Source organism: Podarcis cretensis (assembly GCF_951804945.1).
Source record: "Podarcis cretensis genome assembly, chromosome: 2".
Classification (NCBI taxonomy): domain Eukaryota; kingdom Metazoa; phylum Chordata; class Lepidosauria; order Squamata; family Lacertidae; genus Podarcis; species Podarcis cretensis.
The window spans coordinates 120,331,427-120,355,679 of NC_137171.1; the positions used below are offsets into that span (position 1 = coordinate 120,331,427).

A 24,253-nucleotide genomic window follows, 5' to 3' on the forward strand; every position below is an offset into this window, starting at 1 on the left:
GTATTTAAGTATACCTTCCCTAAGAAACCAGAGGCCTTCCTTTTGGGCATTGTTGGCCAGAGGGTGTTAAAGAAGGACCGAACATTCTTTATGTATGCAACAACAGCAGCAAGGATACTTGTCGCCAAATATTGGAAAACCCAAGACTTGCCCACACTGGAAGAATGGCAGATGCAACTGATAGACTATATGGAACTAGCAGAAATGACTGGCAGAATCCGAGACCTGGGAGAGGAAGCAGTGGAAGAGGATTGGAAGAAATTTAAGGACTATTTACAAAAATATTGTAAATTGTATGAGTGTTAAGAAGGATGCAAGATTGAAAATAACATGGCACCACTAAGCTAGTTGAAAAGAATATGAGGACAAGTGAAATTTAAGAAAAGATAAATTTTGGATAAATATTATGTCTAAATTAAGTATTTAAGTCTTGGATAAAAGTACCTAAAGTTAGGGACACAATATTGGAAAATTACAAAATAAGAATTGAAACAAGGTGATAAATTGCTGGTTAAAGTTTTATAAATCAGGAACGCAGGAACGAGAGATGTGAGGAAGTCCAAAAAGCGAAGAAAATATGGTTATTAGCTAATTGATTCTGATGTGGTATGCTTTTTGTATAAGATGTAAGTGCTTTTTCTTTTTTTCTTTTTTGTTGTTCTTTTGGGTTTTTTTATTGTATTAATAAAATCTTTAATAAATATTTTTTAAAAAAAAAAATTAAGTGGTGCTTCAGGTTAAGAACAGTTTCAGGTTAAGAACGGACCCCCAGAACAAATTAAGTTCTTCACCCGAGGTACCACTGTAAGAAAATTCCTTCCAGTAGCACCTTAGAGACCAACTAAGTTTGTTATTGGTATGAGCTTTCGTGTGCATGCACGAAAGGTGCTACTGGAAGGATTTTTTTTTTATTTTGAATTGAAATTAATTTTTCCCCCAGCTTCCCTGTGAGAGGGCAGCCCTCCTTCCAAGAAAATGTCAATTTTAAGGCAGTTAGGCCTGGGCTGCCCCAAAGTGACTAGCAGTTCAAGTGAGGAGGGTTTAGTATCTCAGAGTTGGGAGCTAGATCTGGGAGTTTTCACAAATATTCCCCACCCCTGCTACTACCCACACACATGGACATCCATAAATTCTTGAGGATGTTTCCTTTGTAATTATCAAAATCACAGAGGTTTCCACACATCTTCTGCTCAAGAGAGCTCCAGAGACCTGCCCAAACATCACATTTGAGTGCTCTGAAGTAAACACGAGGATCAAGAGAGAATCTTGCATGTGAGGTGGGAAAGACCGGTGTATAAATGCCTTTTGTTTCAATGAGACTTTGGGCTGGAATTTAGGACAGGTAAGTTGGACGATGATGGTGTGAGGTTGACTTCCATCCCCTTTAAAAGTGAAGCCGTGGCTGGGCTCCATCAACATTAGGAAAGCTGCTGAATGTCACAAAAAGTGTTTGACTACCTCTAATAATTCTCTAGTTGAGAAGAGCAGTCACAAGAAAGGGAGCTGTTCCAAGTAGACAGAGAATGGCACTGCTGCTGCTGCTGCTGCTGCTGCTGCTGCTGCTGCCTTATGTGGATTGTGGAGTGAAGATGAAATGCCCCTTGACTCTGGCGAGAGATGAGATAGACCCATTCAGTTTCTACAGACCAGGAGACCACCTCATTAGTGGGGTCATCTCTGCCACAATGGCTCTTTTTAAGCTACACACCTTCAAAGAGTCTCCCTCTACCAACTTCACCCAGTAAGTAGATTTCTAGGGTTGCAAATGCTCCTTTAGCTACAAAATTCATAAGTCCCAATTCCAGGTTCTCTCCTACTCACAAGCTTGTGGTTAAAGGGGGTCTGTTCTTGGTTTTGCAAGTGGAAAAGTCCAGGGCACCCTAATAATAGCTATAGGATAATAGCTATTGGCTGATCAACACTATTCAGCCACCTGCAAATCATTAAATGAGGATTGGTTGTTGAGCTTCCAGTATTTGCTCTGGATCAAGATAAGCATAAGTAAAGTTCTAGAAACTGAATTCAGAAGTTTATATTTTTGTCAGTTTGGGGAAATCCATTGCTGAAGTAGCCAGGACAGCTTCTTGCTAATGCTTAATTTCTGCTTGCATGCAAGCTTGTATGTAGCTATGGGAGAAAGAAGACTTTCTGGGATGTTAATGCTGCGAGCCCCTGCATCGTAGGCTTGGGTTGTACTGTAAAGGTAAAGGGGACCCCTGACCATTAGGTCAGGTAAAGGGGATCCCTGACCATTAGGTCCAGTCGTGGCCAACTCTGGGGTTGCGGTGCTCATCTCGCTTTACTGGCCGAGGGAGCCGGCGTACAGCTTCCGGGTCATGTGGCCAGCATGACTAAGTTGCTTCTGGCAAACCAGAGCAGCGCATGGAAATGCCGTTTACCTTCCTGCCAGAGCGGTACCTATTTATCTACTTGCACTTTGACGTGCTTTCGAACTGCTAGGTGGGCAGGAGCAGGGACCAAGCAACGGGAGCTCACCCCGTCGCGGGGATTCAAACTGCCGACCTTCTGAATGGCAAGTCCTAGGCTCTGTGGTTTAACCCACAGCACCACCGGTGTCCCTTTATGATATATAAATTTTTTCCTGTATGTGTAAATAAATTATGTATCATAAAGACAACGCAGTGTCTGATTTGCCTCGTTCCAAGTAAACTGAACTCTTTGTGAGTGTTTGGAACCCCTGGAATCTTGCATGCAACACTATTATCTTTAAAAAGCGGTCAGAAAAAGGCTCAATTGAATCTAAAATATTGAAGGAATGCTGGAGAATGATGATGTACTATGTACATTTTTGCAGGAAATGTTTAACAAGGTACTGGCTATTCCTGTCTTTTCTGTTGGCCATTCAGCATATCAACCAGAATCCCAGGCTCTTGCCCAACATCTCACTAGGTTACAGCATCCATGATAATTTATATCATGGAAGGGTGACGTCTGAAACTTTGGCAGACCTGCTCTCTGCTGGGCAGGTGACTGTTCCAAACTTCAACTGCGGGGAACAGAATAAGCTGCTTGCTGTTCTTGAAGGGACTGACTCTGACTCTCAAAACTCCATCCAGATTTCTACCATGTTGGGCCTCTATAAAATCCCACAGGTAGGAATGGTGAGGGGTGTGTCATTTTTCTGGCTGGGCTTAATTCTGGAGAGCTCAAGAGGGTGGCACAATGTTATCCTCATCAAAATGAAAAAGACTTTGGACATCAACACATGGAATAAAGTAGATCAGAAATGGTCAGGTAGTGTGTCAAATAGTGATTCTAATCTCTCTCTCTCTCTCTCTCTCTCTCTCTCTCTCTGTGTGTGTGTGTGTGTGTGTGTGAATGAGGAATGGAAAAGAATGTCCATAATGCCAGTGGCCATGTCAATAAAAATACAGGAAAGTAGAAAGGTTTATCTCGAGTGAAACAGTGTTGGTGTGTTTATTAATTTAAAACATTTACAACCCACGTATACAATCTAAATTATAAACAAATAAAAACTGGTTTAAGTTATTTACAGGTATGGAGATTAAAACTGAGCCCAATGTTAGGTGTCAAGGAAAGCCTTGGGGGTGGGACATATTTATTGTATAATTATTTGTTATGCACTGAAAGAAATATTTCAACTTTGATACAAAAGAAGCCAACAGTCTTTCATTTTTTGCCAGCTCAGCTATGCTTTGGGCTCCCATCTTCTGAATGACAAGAGGCAGTTCCCCTTTTTCTATCGGACGGTTCCCAAAGATGACGCCATATACCCAGCAATTGTCAAGCTGCTCCAGCACTTCAAATGGACATTCATTGGTCTCATTGCTCCAGTCACCGAAAACGGAGAGAGGTTCATGAGGTCTTTGCCGCCTCTGCTCATAGAGAGTGGCATTTGTGTTGCCATTTCAGAAAGTTTCCTCATACAACAAGGCAATAACATAGTGTTAGTGTTATTCAGTCTTTCTCAATTCATTGAGTGGAGACAAGTCAATGTATTTATCTACTATGTAGAAACCATTTATATCGAATTCGGAATATCAATTATGGAATATTTAATCAATGTGTTTAAAAAACCCACTGCTGGGAAAATCTTGATCACAACAGTGATGTGGGACATCTCCTTCGAACTCACTGGTAGTACTTTAGATTTCCAACATATCCAAGTTCTTTTTTCTTTCCTTGTTGGGAAAAGTGAAGTGGCAAAATATGATGGTTTTCCAGAGTATTACTCTGCTATCAAGAAGTTTTGGGAGGATAGCTTTAATTGTTCCTATGTAAAGCATGCATTGTCAGTGAAAGGCCAGACAAGATGCACAGAGAGAGAGAACCTGGAGATGCTGGCCCAAGATGATTTGGAAAGAACCCTCTCTCTAGACAGTCGCAGGATTTACAACACGGTCCAAGCTGTGGCGCATGCCTTAAACGCTGCATATTCCTCTAGATCTAAGTGGAAGGTGAAAAATGGTCTGGAAGTTCAAAGGCTACAACCATGGCAGGTATTTCCTTTCCCATCACTGACATCTCTTACATGACCTTCAATCGTACTATTCCAGAATAACTGTCTTGGAGATTGTCTAAGAACTTATGGAATGTAGTGGGGAGATGAAATTTTGCAGACCCCTTTGTGCCGTGAACTGAATGGGTTCCTTTTTAGGCCCGCATAGAGGACACAGCCCCTCTGGTAAAGCACCCCGCACTGGCTTAACTCCCTCCTATTCAGCTGAGTAAACACCCTCCCTACGTAAGAATTCTCTTGGGCAAATGAAATGGTCTTGCACAAGATCTCTCTCCCTAAAGCTTCTTCCCTCCTGACTGGGGTGCTATGTCAGAACCAACTGAGCTCCACAAAACTCCAGCCTTTTTTCAAGGGGCAGGAACCTGTATTGTCTGAGTGTCTCATTTACTTATTAGGAGAGAGGTGGATATATTCTGGCTGGGTTTCGCCAGCCACTCTGGGGGATGTTTAACAGAATGTTAAAAACATGATAAAACATCAAACATTAAAAACTTCCCTAAACAGGGTTGCCTTCAGATGTCTTCTAAAATAGTTGTTTATTTCTTTGACATCTGATGAGAGGGTGTTCCACAGGGTGGGTGCCACTACTGAGAAGGCCTTCTGCCTGGTTCCCTGTAACCTCACTTCTCACAGGGAGGGAACCGCCAGAAGACCCCCGGAGCTGGACCTCAGTTTCTGGGCTGAACGATGGAGGTGGAGACACTTCTGCAGATAGACTGAGCCAAGGCCATTTAGGGCTTTAAAAGTCAGCCCCAAACTGTTTTTATTAAATTGAATGAGGCATGCCCCCAAATAAGTATATGGGTTGACAGTCTGGGCCAATGTCAGAGACATTGCTCCCCTGAGCGATCCTATTGGAGGAGTAGTCCCAGCCCAGGCCCTGCAATGTCTTGAAAGGAACCGGTGACTGTTAACGGCTCGGAACGTGACTTGTTCTACATAATAAATTGCTTTAACACTGGAGGAGTCAACTGGCTGCCTAATTACGCCAAGTAGTGAATCAGATCCTGACAGCGAACTTACATGTAGCCCACATTTTGGAGGCCTCTCAGCAACTTGAGTCTGCACCCAGCTTCAAATCAAAGGAAATTCAAGCTGGAAAAGGTCAGAGTTGGGTAGTCACGATTGTTTCCCATATTCCAAACACTGCCCTTTTCTCTGCCATTCCAGCTCCACCCTTTCCTGGGAAATGTCTGGTTTCACAATTCTTCCATGGATGGAGTGTATTTGGATGAGAATGGAGAAGTGGGAGCTGTCTTGGAAGTTGTGAACTGGGTGAAGTTCCCCAACAAGACTGTCATTAGATTTGATTTTGGCACCATCAAGCGACAGGGGTCCCCAGATCTAAAGGTCACATTAACCCAAGTTTCCACTGCATGGCACACATGGCTTAACCAGGTGGGCAAAATCATCCCTTTCATTTTATTGCATTTCCCATCCTGTTGCAGCTCTAATTATGGTTTCTTGCTTAGGGTGAGGCTACTTTCACTTGCCTGTCAACATCAACATTCAACATTTTTTTACAATCTAGCATGGTGTCTCTGTCAAACTGTGTATATGTAGGATTCAACTGTTTTGGAGTGCAATTTCCAGGGGTTTGTTTATCTTAGTAATTAGATGAGGTGGTCAAGGTTTACCGCAACCCCTGCCATATTTAAACTGTAAAAGAAACCAACCCAAAACCCAGAGGCGTGCTACTATGTCATGAGTCTACATGTGAGTTAGCACTCATCTGTATTCATACACACACTAAAGGGCGGTTTAGGATCTTTTGCTGGAGTTCTGACATGTGCCTGTTATGAATATGTGTTTACCTTATCCTAATGTCCAACGGAAGTTCACACCTGCATTCAAACAACTTGTAGAAAAGTGAGCTTGGCCATTTCCCCACAGAAACCCACACTTAATAAAAAGGCAGAAATGCAAAGGGAAGAGCATAACTGTCCTTAAGCATCTGTATGTTGGTCCTTGAGAATTGTGGGTGAGTTCCATTGGACATCGCAGTGCCAACTAGCAAAGCCAAATGCCTACTGGAAAATCAGGGTTTTTAAACTGTGATCTTCCTTTTAGGGAAGGGAAAGGGCTTTGAAATGAACAAGTCCTGCCCATTTCTCTCCTTGCCCTTCCTAGTGAGGAAATGGCTAAAGCTGGCCATCCTATTTCCTTCCCACCCTAGTGTGTGAGAAAGACTGTGATGTTGAGCCATTAACTGAACCCGACCATTGTCCCACCATCACCTTGATGCCCCTCCCAAATAAGGAGTTTGCATAGATTATCTATGCCAAATTAAATTAAATTATTTGTAAAATATGTTTTTACTGACTGTTCCCATATGTCTCTGCTGTAATACTGCCATACCCCCCAAAAAACCCTGACTGCCCACCTATCAAATATATTTCTTCTTTTAAAAACTCTATTTTAAAATCAATTAGAAAAGTTATCGAAAGCACTGGAGAATAGCTGGTGGAAAAGCCTACTGAATGGCAGCCTTGAGAACTGCAGTTGTCTCCATGTCTGCTTTGATGCTTGGGCCACACCCATTGAAGGTTTCTGTGGTCCTTCTTTAAAAAATATGGTTAGCCACCTCCGATTCAGCAGTGGTCTTTATTGGTGCAACATTTTACAGGGCAGAAGAGTAGAAGTATGTGCTTTCAAGAGTTTACAACCATGGAAGCAGTGTCATAAGATGATTTATTACAATCAGGTAGTACAGAAATTTCGTCATAGCTTTCAGTTTGTTAAAGCAATCAAGTAAATTCGCCATTCACCTTCTCTATTTTCCATGGTGTGCTACATGGAAGATTGATAAATGAATTTCCCTATCTGTGGTGCTGCAACATGCTGTGCTAATTGACTGAACTATCCTGCAGATCTCACCATTCACCATGGCAGATATTTGGGAGGGGGGATGGTCGCGTCTTCCTGTAAGAACTTAGGCTCTGATCCAAGTAGCGACATGCTGAATTGGGCTCAGTAGCAAACACACAGCCAGTGTGGTTCTAGTAATCTCTTGTTCTGTTTTCCACATTTCTACCTCTGTCCCACTTGGCTGCTCCCACACTGAGCAACCTGGCTGTTTCACTTCACACTATTTGCAGCTTCCAGGTTTCTTCATGTGTAGCCCCACAATAGGAGAACCAGAAGGTTAGCAGAGCATGTAGAACTGAGGCCAGCCTAACCCCAACCAGGAACATGCATGGCTAGTGAACCTGCCCGAGATACGAATGCACACTCAATGCCACTAAGCCTTAATTGCAGGGTTCACATGAGAATCCTGGGCCTTCCCAAACTGATGTCTCATTTACATAGGGAAAAATAAATAGGCCTAACACAATTTCTTTGCTGCTTAGACCTTCCCTACTTCCAAGTGTGTGGAAAGTTGCAGCCCTGGATTGGTCAAACGTGTTCAGGAAGGAATGCCACTCTGCTGCTATGATTGCGTTCCCTGTGCAGAAGGGACCATCTCCACTCAGGAAGGTGGGTAATGCCAGCAGAAAGGGCTGCCCTTGAGGAAGAGGAAATCGCTTCATTCCAATATACAGGGGGAAATTTAGAACTGATGATAACTCCAATACAGATTGGAGAAGTAGGCCCACATAAACAAAATAAATTTCAATAAGGGGGGGGGATATAAGGTTATACACTTTGGCATGAATAACCAGCTGTACAAATGTAAGATGGGGAACACCTGGCTTGCCATTAGTACCCCTGAAAAGGATCTAGGGAATTAGTAGATCACATGTTTAACAGGAGTCAATAGTGTGATGCATAAGCAAAAACAGTTCATGCTGTTCTAAGCTGCATCAACAGAAGTCTAGTTTCCAGATCAAGGAAAACCATAACACTGCTTCATTCTGCCTTGGTCAGACCCCACCTGGAATATTGTGTCCAGTTCTGTGTGTCAAAATATAAGAAAGGTATGGACAATCTGGAACTTGTGCAGGGAAGGCTGACCAAGAAGATAAAGGATCTGGAAACTAAGTCTTAGGAGCAATAGTTGAAGGAGCTGGGTATGTTTGGCTTGAATAAGAGGGAACTGAAAGGACATAGTTTAGCCATCTTCAAATATCTAAAGGGCCATCACATTGTTTTCTCCTGCCCCAATGAGTAGGACCTGAAAAACTGTCTTCACGTTACAAGAAAGGAGATTCCGACTAAACATCAGGAGGAACGTTTTGATGGTAAGGCTTGGTGACAAGTCTCCCTCAGAAAGTGATATACTCTCCTTCCTTTGAGGTTGTTAAGCAGTGGTTGGACAGCCACCTGTCATGGAAGCTTTCATTGAGATTCAAGGGGTGGACTAGATGACCCTTAGGTCATGCTACCCATTGTTTTCACCACCAGTGGGTGGCATACCTCTTGCCTCAAGCAGTCCATCATCCTTGATTTTATTGATACTGATTCCTGATTTCCTGGGTCATATGCAATTATTTTTTACTGGATCTAGTTATGTGTCTTCTAGTGGGAACTACTTTGATATCACAGTCTGCACATTAAAAGCAATACAGAAGGATATAAAGTTGGTCTTGTTCTTTCCAGATGCTGAACATTGCACCAAGTGTCCAGAAGATCAACATCCAAATGAGGCCAGAGATCAATGTCTCCACAAGAGCGTCAACTTCCTGGCTTATGAAGAATATTTGGGGGTTCTCCTGGCTTCCTTGACCATCGTTTTAACCCTAAGTGCAGCCTTTGTGCTAGGAATATTCATTAAGTATAATGAAACTCCCATAGTCAAAGCCAATAACAGGGACCTCTCCTATATCCTCCTTGTTTCCCTCTTGCTTTCCTTTCTGTCCTCCTTCCTCTTCATTGGAAGGCCAAGGAAAGTGACTTGTCTTCTCCGACAAATGGCCTTCAGCATCATCTTCTCAGTTGCCGTCTCTTCTGTGTTGGCAAAAACCATCACTGTGGTGCTGGCCTTCCTGGCCACAAAACCAGGAAACAGAGTGAAGAGATGGCTGGGGAAGAGTCTGGCCAACTCCATTGTCATTTCCTGTTCCAGTGTCCAAGTTGTCATCTGCATCATCTGGCTAGGAATCTCTCCACCCTTCCCAGAGTCTGACATGAGCTCCCAGCCCAGAGAGATCATCCTGCAATGCAATGAAGGGTCTGTTGCCATGTTTTATGGTGTCCTTGGCTACATGGGCTTCCTGGCCTCCATCTGTTTCACAGTGGCTTTCTTAGCTAGGAAGCTGCCTGGGGCCTTCAATGAAGCCAAGCTGATTACCTTCAGCATGCTGGTCTTCTGCAGTGTTTGGGTCTCCTTTGTGCCCTCCTATCTGAGCACAAAGGGGAAATACATGGTAGCCGTGCAGATCTTCTCTATCTTGGCTTCCAGTGCTGGGCTTCTGGGCTGCATCTTCTTTCCCAAGTGCTACATAATTGTACTCAGGCCTGATTTGAATACAAAGGAGGATTTAATGATGAAATCAAAGGGTGGTATGTGATCTTGTTCTGTGATGGTTTGATGATCTAGAGCTAGTGTTCTATCAGATTCTGAATCTGGCAAATGGCGAATCCATCATGTTTCAGTGAAAGAATACTACTTTCTATTCAGCTAGTGCACACCTAGGTTCAACTTGCAGGAAACAATGTTTATGCCTCCTTGTCTGATGGATTTAAAATATGTCTAAACGATTAAGCTTTACTTTTCATTGTGCTGTAAACATGACATCATTTGAGTGTTGTCTTCTTAAAAATCATACTCTTTGGCTGTTCCTGTACTTTAAAATACTAATTTAAAAGAAAACGGATTAGGACTGCTTCCAATACATCTTTGAGCAGAGGTAGCAACAAGGGAAGTGCAGCCTCTCTAGTCTCAAAGCCATGGTAAGCTTCTTGAAATAAAAATTGCTTGAGTATTGCTAGCATGAACTCCTATTTGACTCTGACTGGAGTTGCGGTTGCTGCTGCTGCTTTTCCACTACCATGATAAGTGGAGACATTCTCCCTCTTTCATCTGGGCTATCTCTGATTCTCTGTAGCTGAAGCTCTGTCTCCTGACTTCTTTAGATATGGGAGAACTTGTCATAATGGAAGTCAATCCACCCAAGATTAGCTCCAGCTGGCCCTCTGGCATATAAGAGGCAGGGCAGAACTGCTAAAATAAACACTCAGAGACACATTTAATCCATAGATAACAGGTGGTGGGAAGACCTAGATTGTGGAGGGTGGGGACAAGGTCACACTATCCAGGGCACCCTCCCACAAAGGGATCAAAAAAGATGCTCATTTGGACTCCCAGTGGAGCATGGCAAACTGGAAAGAGTCCATTGCTTGCTCATCTGCCAGCATGGATAATTATCTGGTGATAAAAGGTGGTCAGAATATCTGACTGCCAAGAATTTCTCTCCTAAAGTCAATGAGAGATTAATAAGCAGGCCTCAGAAGTTCTGGAAAGACACTCGTCCATCATTATCAAGATGAAGATTAAACCTTTGAAGACAGGGGGAGGGGTCTTGTTCAGAACATGGGGTTACAGCAGCTCATACACTGAATAATTGTCCTTCAATTAGGGATTCAAGTTTACATCATTATTCTTTGGCTTTTAAAAAGATTGGGGGGGGGAGTTCACAGGGCTCCCTATTTGCCCATTAAACAGCACCCAGGGACAATAGTTGCTAAGGGCTACAAAATAATATAAAAAATCATAACACGGTGAAAATGTCCCCAAGAAGCTTTAAATATCGGCTAACTTAAAAAGATATACCAGACTGTGACTTTATCAACTGTTTACGATGTATTATTAATGTTCTTGCCAAAGAGGAAGGCTTAATGACTCCCAACAAATAATGTCTGAAGGAAGCGCTATCACTATCGCTCTCTCTCTCATTCTCATATATATATATATATATATATATATATATATATATATATATTATTACATGTTACAAAGTGAATTATAAGTGAATGTGGAAATTATACTCCTTAAATGAATGGGTAAGTAAATTTTGCAGTTTGCACCAGTTAAGAGTATTGTGATCTTTAACCAAAGACATCTATCACCATAAACATGAGGACTGTAAAATAAGGTTTAGAAACAATCAGAAGAATATCATCTGCATATGAATTCAATTTATATTCAACTGAATTGTGGATCTCCCTATGTTGTCTAATAGCAGAAGCAAATATGAAAAAGCAATGGTGAAATCAGACATGCTTGTCTAGTTCCTCTAAGTTGGGGTGCTCCAATGCACAGCCCAAGGGCTGCATGCAGCCCTCAAGACCTTTGTCTCCTTCCAGAAGCCAAGTGTGGGGCCTGCAGACCATAGAGCTTCCTGCAGTGGCTGGGGGTGGGTCACCTCAGTTGACCTGTGTCTCAACATGGTCCATATTCAAGTATCACGGACTGGCTGGATGAGGAGGAGTGGGGGAGCCTCCCATCCAAGAGCCCCTCAAGGAAGCCAGGGAAGATGAGGACTGAACCCCTGGGTCCTGGTGGTGGGACAAGGGGGAAGGGTTGAGCTGGGAGGGACTGGAATCAAGGGGGGTGTCAGAAGGTGGAGGCCCTTCCAGGACAAGGCTAGAGGCTGAGTGTCTCAATGTGAGCAGAGACACAGGAGGAATCGGGGGTACACCTGCCATCCCACAGCAGAACAGTCTCAGTCCTGCTGGCTCTCCTCCTCTCACACCTTGATCTAGAAGAGTCCTACATGTTGACAGACAGACCCAAGGGAGGAGCTCACCCCCATATCACAGTCTCCGTCTGTTGGGGAGGGCTCCAGAGTGAGAAGCTAGAGGGGAAAGGCGGGCCTGGAGCTCAGTTTCCTGCAACTTCTCGAGCTGAAGGAGTCAAGCCAGGATGACCTCGCTGTCTCCCCAGCCTCTTCTTGACCTGCAATGGCCCGGCACTTCCCTGTCAGCCCTTGTGATACAGAGCACGACCCTTCTAAACCTTCAGCCTTCCATATCCCAGGCCTGACCCTGCTCAAGCTTGCAGTGGTGCCACAATCTCACGCAAGTCAGCAGGCTCCCGCGGGAGCACGGCACCAAAAGATGTGCCTCCCTATTTACATCAGAGGAATGCTGGAGTGTGTGGAATGAGCTTCTTTCACCAAAGTTAGACTTTTCAGCTTCCCATTCTGTTATGCATCTCAGAGTTTGAAGGCACATGTGGGAGTTTTTGCAAACAAGTTTTTCACCAGCCTGCACCTGCGCATGAAGCCACGTAAAGAACTGAGGGCATTTCAGAGGCCATGCTTCTTCCCTTTGTAATTATCAAAATCATAGAGGGGTTTTTCTTTCATCTTCTTCTCAACAAAGCTCCAGAGATTTCTCCAAAGATCACCTTTGAGTCCACTTAAGGAGATATCTGAATTGACAACAACATACAGTCATTAAGACATATCATCAGAGCAGAAAAGGATTGGTGCATAAAGGCCTTCTGTATACCACTGACAATTGGGGTTCAGATTTAGGACAGGCATATTGCTATACAAGGGTGCAAGGCTTGCCTCTATCCCTTCTAGGTGTGAAGTCTTGGTTGCATCCCATCAACATTATCTAATTATTTTCTAGTTCAGGGGAGCAGTCACAGGAAAGGAAGGTGTTCCAAGCAGGCACAGAATGGTGCTGCTTCTCCTGCTCTTGGTGCCTCATGCAGACTGTGGAGCGAAGGCAAAATGCCCCTTGACTTTGGAGAGAGACTGGATTGAGCCATTCAATTATTACAGGACAGGAGACCACCTCATTAGTGGAATCTTCTCTGCCACAGCTGCTGTATTAAATCTGTGGCAGTTCAATGAGCCTCCCTCTACCAGCTTTCGTAAGTAAGTCAATTTATGGGGAATGGGGTTACTGCTGCGCCGTGTAATATCGATTTTTACTTATCATCCTTTTGGAGCTGTAGTATTTCTGTGTACTTTGGTCCTGCCAGGTTGTGGTGCTTTGGGGTCTATATTTTTAATTCTTTATTTTCTTTCTTTTTTAATGTTTGCATTCTTTTTAAAAACAAATCAATAAAATTACTTATAAAAATAAGAGGCTTGGAAGGGACCCGAGGGGAAGGGAGGAGAGTGTGAGAGAGGGGGAAAATAGATGTTCCGTGCTATTTAATGAGCCTCTAAAAACCTTTTCTCTCCTATTATTCTTTGAAAGTCTGTGCCCGTCTAATTCCATCATGAAAAATTCACTCTTTTTTAGTTTTGTTTTCCATAGGATAATGAGTATTAATTGAACAAGGCTTTCCCAACACTCCTGCATCATTAAGTGAGGACTGGCAGTCTGAATCAGTGTTAGTATGATTAAATTCTAGAAATAGAATCCAGGACTTTAGATTATCCTTAGAAGCTTGTCAAAAAAAGCAAGAGTTGGAAGTGATATATTCACTGAATGCTGGATTATAGGCTGTGATATGTACATTTTTTCAGGAAAGCAGGAACAAGGTACTGGCTGCCCCTGTCCTTCATCTTTGCCATTCAAGAGATCAACCAGAATCCCAGGCTCTTGCCCAACATCACTCTGGGCTACAATATCTATGAGAACTTTTTTCAAGAAAGGATAACATGTGAAGCTTTGGTAGACCTGGTCTCTTCTAGACAGGCGAATGTTCCAAACTACAACTGCGGAGGACAGAATAACTTGATTGCTGTTCTTGAAGGGGCTGACTCTGACTCTGAGAACTCCATCCAGATTTCAAGCATGTTGAGCATCTATAAAATGCCACAGGTAGGAATGGAGATGGTGGGATCATCTGACTGTGGTTCTCAGCCATGAAAGTGTTGGGTAGTGTCAACTCAGAATGAGGAAGACATTGGATGTCAAGGTATTGAAGAAAGGAGATACGGAATGGTCAGATGAATTGCTGTGCTCTTTTGGATATTTCCTATCCTTCCTCCCTTCCATTTGTGTCAAATGTGTGTGTGTGTGTGTGTGTGTGTGTGTGTGTGTGTGTGTGTGTTTGTATGCCTGCGCATATAAAATGAGAAGGAAGGGAACTTCCCTCATACTAGTCACCATACCACTAAAATCTGAATAAAGCAGAAAAGTTTCCCCTGAATGAAACTGTGATATTTTGTTTATTAACTGAAAACTTTCATAACCCACTCAATAATTTAAAGTTACAGATAGGTAGCCGTGTTGGTCTGCCATAGTCAAAACAAAAAAATTCCTTCCAGTAGCACCTTAAAGACCAACTAAGTTAGTTCTTGGTATGAGCTTTCGTGTGCATACACACTTCTTCAGGTATCTTCAGATAACTTAGTTGGTCTTTAAGGTGCTACTGGAAGGATTTTTTTTTGTTTATTCAATAATTTAAAAACCTTTTAGTAGTGCACCACATAAGGCAGTAAGAAAATTGTTGCAATGTACAGTAGAATACCAATAAAATAGAAGGATAAAAGCTTATTTTAAAAGATGAAAACAGGAACTGAAGGGCTTCATAAAGATAAAGATGGGATGCAATCTTATGTGCCAAGGAAAGTCTGGGCAAAAAAAGCAACGTGTCTTTATAAAGAAAATATATGTTATTTGGGGTAAGAATGATTTCAGCTTTGATCCCAAACAATGCAAGCCAACAGTCGATCTTTTCTTGCCAGGTCAACTACGCCTTTGGCTCCCATGTTCTGAATGACAAGAGGCAGTTCCCCTTTTTCTATTGGATGGTCCCCAAAGAAGAGGCCGTTTACCCAGCGATTGTCAAGCTGCTCCATCACTTCAGATGGACATTCATTGGTCTCATTGCTCCAGACACTGAAAACGGAGAGATGTTCATGAAGACATTGCCACCTATGCTTGAAGAGAGTGGCATTTGTGTTGCTGTCTCACAAAGCATTCCACCACTTAATCCATCCATGAGTTTCAAACTTGCTCCATCAGAAAAGTGGGGACAAGTCCATGTATTCTTATATTACGTAGAATCTACTTATTTCTTTCTAGGAATTAAACTTGCAGAAATGATATTTGACCAGCTCGTCAAACCCACTGTGGGGAAAGTCTTGATCTTCACACCTATGTGGGATTTGAGTGTAGACTTAATTGGGTTAATCAAGAGTGGTTTACATTTCCAGCACTTTCACAGTATTCTTTCTTTCCCTATTGGGGCAAATAAATGGGCAAAATATGGTGATTTTTATGCCTTTTTCTTTGCAATTAAGCAGTTTTGGCAGGAAGCTTTTACTTGTTCCTATTTAAAGCACACATTGTCAGTGAAACGATGGACAAGATGTCGAGAAAGAGAGGAACTGGAGATGCTGCCCCAAGAATATCTGGAAAGACTCTTATCTCTAAACAGCTACAGGATTTACAACACTGTCCAAGCTGTGGCCCATTCCTTAAATGCTGCGTACTTGTCCAGATCAAAGTGGAGGTTGAAGGACAGTCTGGAAGTTCAAAGACTACAACCATGGCAGGTATTTCCTTTCCCATCAATGACATCTCAGCCAAACATGACAATCAATTGTACAATTCCTGAATTGTTGTCTTGGAGATTGCCTGAGAACTTGGGGAATGTGGTGGGAAGGTGAGATCTTGAAAACCCCTTTGTGAAGTGCCCTGAACTGAATCCTTTTTATCTCTTCTCAGACGATAGTCTCTCTGGGAACATTTCCTACCACTGGCCTAATCTCTTCTCTGCCTTGCAGTGGCCAATTTGACCCCCACCCCCTCCATAAGAATTCCCTTGGGCAGGGAAGATGGCATTGCACAGGCTCTCTCTCCCAAAGCCTTCTTCCCTCCTGTTTAGGATGATACTTTGGCACCTACTGAGCTCCACTGAGCTCTATCCTTTGTCCAAAGATTGTGCATGTTGATGGAGCCTGTATCAAGTGTCTGAGTGACTCATCTTCTCATTACAATAGAGTCTGATGCACAGTCATACTTCGGGTTATAGACACTTCAGGATGCGTTTTTTCAGACCCGCTGAAACCCGGAAGTTCCGGAATGGATTACTTCTGGGTTTCGGGTGTTGCGAATGCGCAGAAGCGCTGAATCGCAACCCGTGTGTGTGCTGACGCGCCGCTGCAGGTTGTGAAAGCTGCAGGTTGCGAACATGCATTCCGCACAGATCACGTTCGCAACCTGAGCGTCCACTGTATACGGACATTTGTCATATTTCTGGCGTATTTATATTCCGATCCCATTACTAAATTTTCCATTACATATAGAGTATCTTGAATATTTTTTATCTTGGATATTTTTATTGAGAGCAGATAATAGCGGAAGTCATCATCTGAGGCCTTTCTTCGTGTGCCGCCATCATGAGAAGTCTGGAGGGTGGCAACACGAGAATGCGCCTTTTCTGCAGTGGCTCCCTGTTGGGAGAATGCTGTCTCTGGGGAGGTTTGTCTGGCACCTTCATTGTACATCTTTTGGTGCCAGACTGGAGTCACATGCAGGTCAGAACACAGAGGGAGGCACTTCTTAACTATTTACTCAAGAAAACGGCATATGACTCAGCAACACTTCCCATATGGTCTTTTATCTTTTTTTAAAGTTTTTGTTTATACTTTTAAAATGTATACATTTTATTAGTTATTACAGAAAACAGCAAAGAACTCAGCAACATTTCCCAAATGGTCTTTTCTTCTTCTTTATAGTTTATTTATACCATATTTTTTGCTCTATAAGAAGCACCAGACCATAAGACGCACCTAGTTTTTGGAGGAGGAAAACAAGAAAAAAAATATTTCTGAATCTCAGAAGCCAGAACAGCAAGAGGGATCGCTGTGCAGTGAAAGCAGCAATCCCTCTTGCTGTTCTGGCTTCTGGGATAGCTGCGCAGCCTGCATTCGCTCCATAAGACGCACACTAAGACGCACACACTTTCCCCCTTACTTTTTAGGAAGGAAAAAGTGAGTCTTATAGAGCAAAAAATACGGTACTTTTCTAATTTATACATTTCATTAGTTTTACAATCATTTTAATATTTCAAAGACTGACTACCTTCCTCCTCCTTCTATGGTTCCTTAAATTTACTTTTTAATATCTTCTGCATATCCAAATTCATTTAATTTGCTCTTTAAATTATCTGCTTTAAATATATATTCTTATGAAATTGCAGGATGTTACAATAATCCTGCCAATGTTTTTAGACGTTTGAAATTTATCTGTAAATATTCAATGAACCATTTCAAAATTCATTTATAAAAACCTTGTTATGATAGTTTCTTATTCTTCCGGTAAGTTTTACCATTTCTGCATATTGCAATAGATTTTGTATCCATTTTTCATTTGCAGGGACTTCTGCTTCTTTCCTTTTTTAGGAGATTAGCTGCTGTAGTTGTATACATAAATAATTTTTTGTACAATTTAGATACTTCTGTCCTTATCATTCCCAAAAGGTCCTTGGATTCCCCAGCAGCCTCTTGAACCCTCTCCTCTGCTTCAGCCTCAGAGTCTGAACTGCTCCCCATCACCGACTCTCCCTGCTCACTAAACCCTGTTGCCCCTTCAGCATCCAGCCCCTCATTGCAGTCTTCTTCCTCTGAGCTCTCCTCAGTGTCCCACCACCAATGCCCTGGCTCTGAGCCTTCCTCCCCTGGGGGTTCCCTGGCTGGTGCTTCCCACCAAACTGCCCAACCAGCCCCTGTAGCCAATCCCAAAGGAGAGCAGATCCAAGCATGAAATGTGCAGAGTTGAATATTCAGTGTTGTTTCCCCTATTCTATATGTAGCCCTTTTCACTGCCATTCTAGCTCCACTCTTTCCTGGGAGACGCCCAGTTTTACAATTCTTCAATGGACGGAGTGTATTTGGATGAGAACGGGGAACTGGCAGCTGACTTGGACATCGTGAACTGGGTGGTGTTTCCAAATCGGTCCCTTCTTAGAGAGATCATTGGGAGCATCAATAGGCAGAAATCCCTAGACCTAAAGTGCACCATGGACCAGAATGCCACTGTGTGCCCCAAATGGCTCAACAAGGTGGGGGAAATAATTTGTTTCATTTTATTAGATTTCCCATCCGATAAGTTTACATCATGTCACCATGTTTTGTGTTGCACTGCCTTCAAATGCTGTCTGCATTTCTTGAAGATCTAACAGTGGGTCCCGGTGAAACTCTATATATGCATGAATCAGCTGCTATGGGAGTGTAATTTCAAGGTGGGTGTTTTAGTAACTAGATGATGTGGCCACTGGTTTCCCCCTTCCCCTGTCATATTTAAACCACTAAAAACTTAAAATCTGTAAGACAGTGTGGCTTTTAGCAGCCTCAGTGCTGGCAATATTTCCTGAACTGCTCCTGTAAATCCATGTTCTATGGAACAACTTTCAGAAAGGTGTGCAATAGATTTCTTTGCATAAAGAGATGGCCTCCTAACTTGAACCCTTCTAGGAAATTTAACTATGGATCTCAAATGAATAAAGTTTAGCTACCTCTGATTAATACAGTGATCATGACACTTTATCATGTTCAAGAGGGGAAACTGAAAGAGAGCTGAGCAACAGGGGAAGGGAAGCAGAAGGAACTAGGGTTTGGATCAAACAGGGAAACATTCTCATGAGAGGTTTTCCTGCAATCAAGCAGTCTATAAATGTGGTCAAAGATAATCAATTAAGTAATACATTGCTATAATCCTTAACACAGCAGCCTTAACACATTCTCTTTGATGCCCCTTTATGCTCAGCCCCTGCCTACTTCCAGGTGTGTGGAAAGTTGCCAGCCTGGATTCTTCAAGGTAGTTCAGGAAGGAATGCTGCTCTGCTGCTATGACTGCGTTCCCTGTGCGGAAGGAACAATGGCCTCTCAGGAAGGTGGGTGACACCAGCAGAAAGACCTGCATTTCGGGAAGAGGACAAAGGACCTTTCTGGTGTCCGGGGTTTATTAAAGGGGAGTTTTAGAACTGATGCACTGCTACAATACAACTGGGCATTTTCCCCATTGGGTGTTCATACATGCTGTATTGACACATTGAATGACAATTGGAAGCCTACACAGAGAGGGAGAAAATCCTGAGATACGGGAATTTGACATTACTTTGACTGTTAGTCAAACTTGGCACAAGAGACACCATGAACTCCCAGATGATTGTCAGGCACAAATGTTTCATATACTTGAGTCCAACAAGGTCCCTTTTGAGTGTCATTTTCCTATCCCGTAATATTATTAATACCAATAATTGCTCTCCCTGGTTGTACACAATGGTTTTTATATTTTCTTTCAGTGGGGAGCACTTTGGTTTTACTTTTTGTTAAGGAAAAGCAGTAAAGTTATTGTCCCTTGTGCTCTTTCCAGATGCAGAGCGTTGCACCAGGTGTCCAGAAGATCAGCATCCAAACAAGGACAGAGATCAATGTTTGTACAAGATCATCACTTTTCTGGCTTATGAAGAACCTTTGGGGATCTTCCAAGCTTCCTTTGCCCTATTCTTATCCTTAACCACGTGTGTTGTGCTAGGAATATTCATTATATTCTGGGAAACTCCCATAGTCAAAGCCAACAACCGGAATCTCTCCTATATCCTCCTCATCTCCCTCCTGCTTTCTTTTTTGTCCTCTTTCCTCTTCATAGGAAGGCCAAGGAAAGCCACCTGCCTTCTCCGACAAATGGCCTTCAGCATCATCTTTTCAGTTGCCGTCTCCTCTGTGTTGGCCAAAACCATCACTGTGGTGCTGGCCTTCCTGGCCACAAAGCCAGGAAACAGGGTGAAGAGATGGCTGGGAAAGAGTCTTACCAACTCCATTGTCATTTCCTGTTCCAGTGTCCAAGTTGTCATCTGCATCATCTGGCTGGGAATCTCCCCACCCTTCCCAGAGTCTGACGTGCATTCCAAGTCCAGAGAGATCACCCTGCAATGCAATGAAGGGTCTGTGGCCATGTTTTATGGTGTCCTTGGCTACATGGGCTTCCTGGCCTCCATCTGCTTCACAGTGGCTTTCTTAGCTAGGAAGCTGCCTGGGGCCTTCAATGAGGCTAAGCTGATCACCTTCAGCATGCTGGTCTTCTGCAGTGTTTGGGTCTCCTTTGTGCCCTCCTATCTGAGCACAAAGGGGAAATACATGGTGGCTGTGCAGATCTTCTCTATCTTGGCCTCCAGTGCTGGGCTTCTGGGCTGCATCTTCTTTCCCAAGTGCTACATAATTGTACTCAGGCCTGATCTGAACACAAAGGAGCATCTGACATCAAAAGCTGGTTCTTAAATAACTCATTTTCGACAACTTTTGTCCAGCACAGTAATGATTAAAAAGACATTCCTGCCTTGCAAATGTAGCTTCTTGTCCAGCACAGTAATGATTAAAAAGACATTCCTGCCTTGCAAATGTAGCTTCCTGCCTTGCAAATGTAGCTTCTTCCACAATGGGATGGTTCTTAGGAGGGCGATTGTTCAGAACATGGAGTTACAGCAGCTCATACACCAAATAATTGGTCAGAACTGTTAAAATAAACACAAACACACTTTTAATCTATAGTGTGGGGGGGTTGAATTGTGACGGGTGGGAAAAGGTTGCACTGTCCAAGGGCTCCTCCTGCAAGTGGGTCAAGAAAGATGCTCATTTGATGAGCCCCATTGTGACCCACGGAAATGTCTTTGTAAAGCATGCTAAGAAAATGTTCCAAACACATGGAGAAAATGTCACCCTTTACTATGAACATCCTAGAAAGGTAGCTGATATGTCCCTCATTCCAGGACTAATCAAGGACCCCAATATTATGTTGGCAGGCCTACTTACTATATAACCAAAGTGGTCTTTTTGCTACACCTCCTTCTGAAATGAATGACACCTCCTACCGGTTTTTCCAGTTCTCCAGAACCACCGAAGGCTTATGTTTCTGCTGCTATGCCTCTGGGGCATGGAACTCGAAATGAATAGATTGGCACCATGTACAACACCACCAACGTAAAGGTTGGCTGGGAAATTATACACATTGCACCGATAGATTTTGGTTGCGGGGTTCCTTCAATACCACCTATCAAGGAAACACCACATCTTCAGATCTGTATCCATACTTTCCCCAATATACAGTCAATTTCACCAGACAGGATAACAATGCGGCGTGTCAGGAAAAAACCTGAAACTACAAATGCAGGGGAAATGGTTCTCTTTTCAAATAACAACCCTTTTGAGAGTGAGAAGAGCAAAGCACATCTGTTTTAACAGGCTTGCTGTAGATCAAATAATTTATGCAGCACAAAAGAAAGGCATTTAAGAAGAAGAGGAAAATGTCTGACTACCAACAGTTTGAATAGACAAATAAGTCTGACTGGTTATTTGTGACCCCCAGGTAAATATTAGCAGCATAAAGACTAGTATGGTTGGTCAATAATACAGCGGGATAAGCCTGTGATGAAGCAATGTACAAGCTTATGCCCAAAGGATCTATGGCCATTGCAAAGCTATTATGACTTCAGTTTCAATATTCATGATTTATTTGACAGGAAGAAAGATTTAAATCTAAGAAGCTACATTTGCAAGTATGTCTGTGCTGGATGACAGTTGTCGAAAATGAGTAATTTAATAATCAGCTTTTGTTGTCAGACACTAGATGCTAATCATTTAATAAGTTGCATAGAACAAGATCATACACCATCCTTTGATTTGGTCATTAGATCCTCCTTTGAATTCAGATCAGGCCTGAATACTATTATGTAGCACTTGGGAATGAAAAGGCAGCCCAAAAGCCCAGCATGGGAGGCCAAGATAGAGAAGACCTGCACAGCCACCATGTATTTCCCCTTTGTGCTCAGATAGGAGGGCACAAAGGACACCCAAACACTGCAGAAGACCAGCATGCTGAAGGTGATCAGCTTGGCTTCATTGAAGGCCCCAGGCAGCTTCCTAGCTAAGAAAGCCACTGTGAAGCAGATGGTAGACAAGAAGCCCATGTAGGCAAGGACACCATAAAACATGGCAACAGACCCTTCATTGCATTGCAGGATGATCTCTCTGGGCTGGGAATGCATGTCAGACTCTGGGAAGGGTGGAGAGATTGCCAGCCAGATGATGCAGATGACAACTTGGACAAGAGAACAGGAAATGACAATGAAGTTGGCCAGACTCTTCTCCAGACATCTCTTCCTTGTGTTTCCTGGCTTTGTGGCCACGAAGGCCAGCACCACAGTCATAGGTTTTGCCTATACAGAAGAGACAGCAACTGAAAAGATCTCTCATCTATTCTATGGTTAGCAGAACCAGATCCATTGAGTAACTGAGTTTGTAGGGAAGGGAGGGTGAATGTTCAGGACATGGATGTTGGTGTTACAACTGGGGTGTTAGTTGCAAGTATTTTTTGCTGATATTTTGGAGGGCATGTATTTTTCGGGGGTTAAAGTTCTTTAGTTTGAAGTAAACTACTATTTCAGCTGCTCTAAATCTTGACGCAACATTTCTCTGACACAGGATCTTCTGTGCACCAGATTTCTCTCCCCCGGGCCCCAGCACATTGCAATGAATGAAACTGTGCTGCTATTTATTCAGAAGTTTGGACAATTATGAAAAATATCGCTTGAGTTCTGGGGAGAATAAATCACTGTGATTCTGATAATTATGTGGAAAACAAAGTTCACACTACTTTGCTGGCATTTATGGAACATTAAAAGAGTATGTTGTCATTTAAAGGTCAAGCTGACCTTTGACCCCCCACAAGCCAACCTAGGTAAAGACCAGGGAGCCATTTCTGTGCATTCTTGTTCTCATGTTTTCCTCCAGGTCTGCACCTGTGCCTTGAGACACACAGAGACTCAGGTAATGCATCTCCCCCTTATAATTATTCTTATTCTTGCCAAACCACCAGGGATTTAGACAAATCAGCCAAACATCAGAATCAAGGCTAAAGTGAGGTAATTTATTACACTGTGCCTGAAATGTTTCTTGCAGAAAAAATACCCTGTGCCATGGACCACTTTTCTTGTCCAATCCTCAGGGCTTGAATTAATCATGAGATTGTAACAGCACCAAAAAGTCCATCCATTGAGTTTTTAGGATACCCTGTTTCTGGGTGAGCCAACTTTTGTTAGTTCATCAACAGATCTCTCTTCTCTGTTGATGCAATAACAAAGTCTATTGTTTCAATGACTTTTCTTTATTCTGATTCCCCTTGAACCCCTTGAACTGTGAGGCATTTGCAAGCTTTTTTGCGGAGAAGGTCCTGTTGCTCCGCCATGACCTCCCTGCCAAATTGGATACAATAAAGGAACTGGAGGCCCCTCGACTGTCCTCGGGTCCAGCATTGGACCACTTTGACCGGATATCCCCAGCCGATGTGGACAGACTCCTCCGAGCTGGAAAGCCCACCACCTGTCCTCTCGACCCGTGCCCGTCTTGGCTGATTAGAGCGTGTCCAGACGAGGTGCGGGCCCCCTTGGGGGATATCATCAATTTGTCCCTTGGCACCGGGATGTTCCCAGGGGAACTGAAGGAGGCAGTGGTGCGCCCGCTCTTAAAGAAAACATCATTAGATCCCTTAGATCTATCCAATTACCACCCGGTTTCGAATCTTCCATTCCTGGGTAAGGTGATTGAGAGAGCGGTTGCTGAACAGCTTGGTAGGTTTCTGGATGAAACATCGGCTCTGGATCCATTCCAGTCCGGCTTCCGCGCTGGTCATGGGACCGAGACGGCTCTGGTCGCCCTAACAGATGATCTCCGCAGGCAGCTGGATCGAGGTAGGTCGGGGCTGCTGATTCTTCTAGACCTGTCAGCAGCCTTCGACATGGTCGATCACGAACTCCTGGACCACCGCCTTGCCGACGTGGGGATCCAGGGCACAGTCCTTCAATGGCTGCGCTCGTTTCTCTCTGATCGGGGACAGAGGGTGGCGCTTGGGAGGGGAATTGTCATCGCGCCACTCCTTGGTGTGTGGAGTGCCCCAGGG

The 24,253-nt window shown here is 43.3% G+C and overlaps 2 protein-coding genes across 2 annotated transcripts in view; one reads left to right on the forward strand and one right to left on the reverse strand.

Moving 5' to 3' along the window:
• LOC307210963 (vomeronasal type-2 receptor 26-like) overlaps positions 1 to 24,253 on the reverse strand; it is a gene marked incomplete at its 5' end in the record, with an annotated part of 223,647 nt that overhangs the window by 37,231 nt on the left and 162,163 nt on the right. The window lies entirely within an intron of this gene.
• Positions 1,524 to 20,580, forward strand: LOC307209839 (vomeronasal type-2 receptor 26-like; the record flags this gene model as incomplete). Its single annotated transcript, XM_079965203.1, has 6 exons — positions 1,524 to 1,741; positions 2,816 to 3,113; positions 3,666 to 4,481; positions 5,672 to 5,899; positions 7,852 to 7,978; positions 19,676 to 20,580. 6 exons carry the CDS (start codon positions 1,524 to 1,526, stop codon positions 20,578 to 20,580), a joined length of 2,592 nt encoding a protein of 863 aa, XP_079821329.1.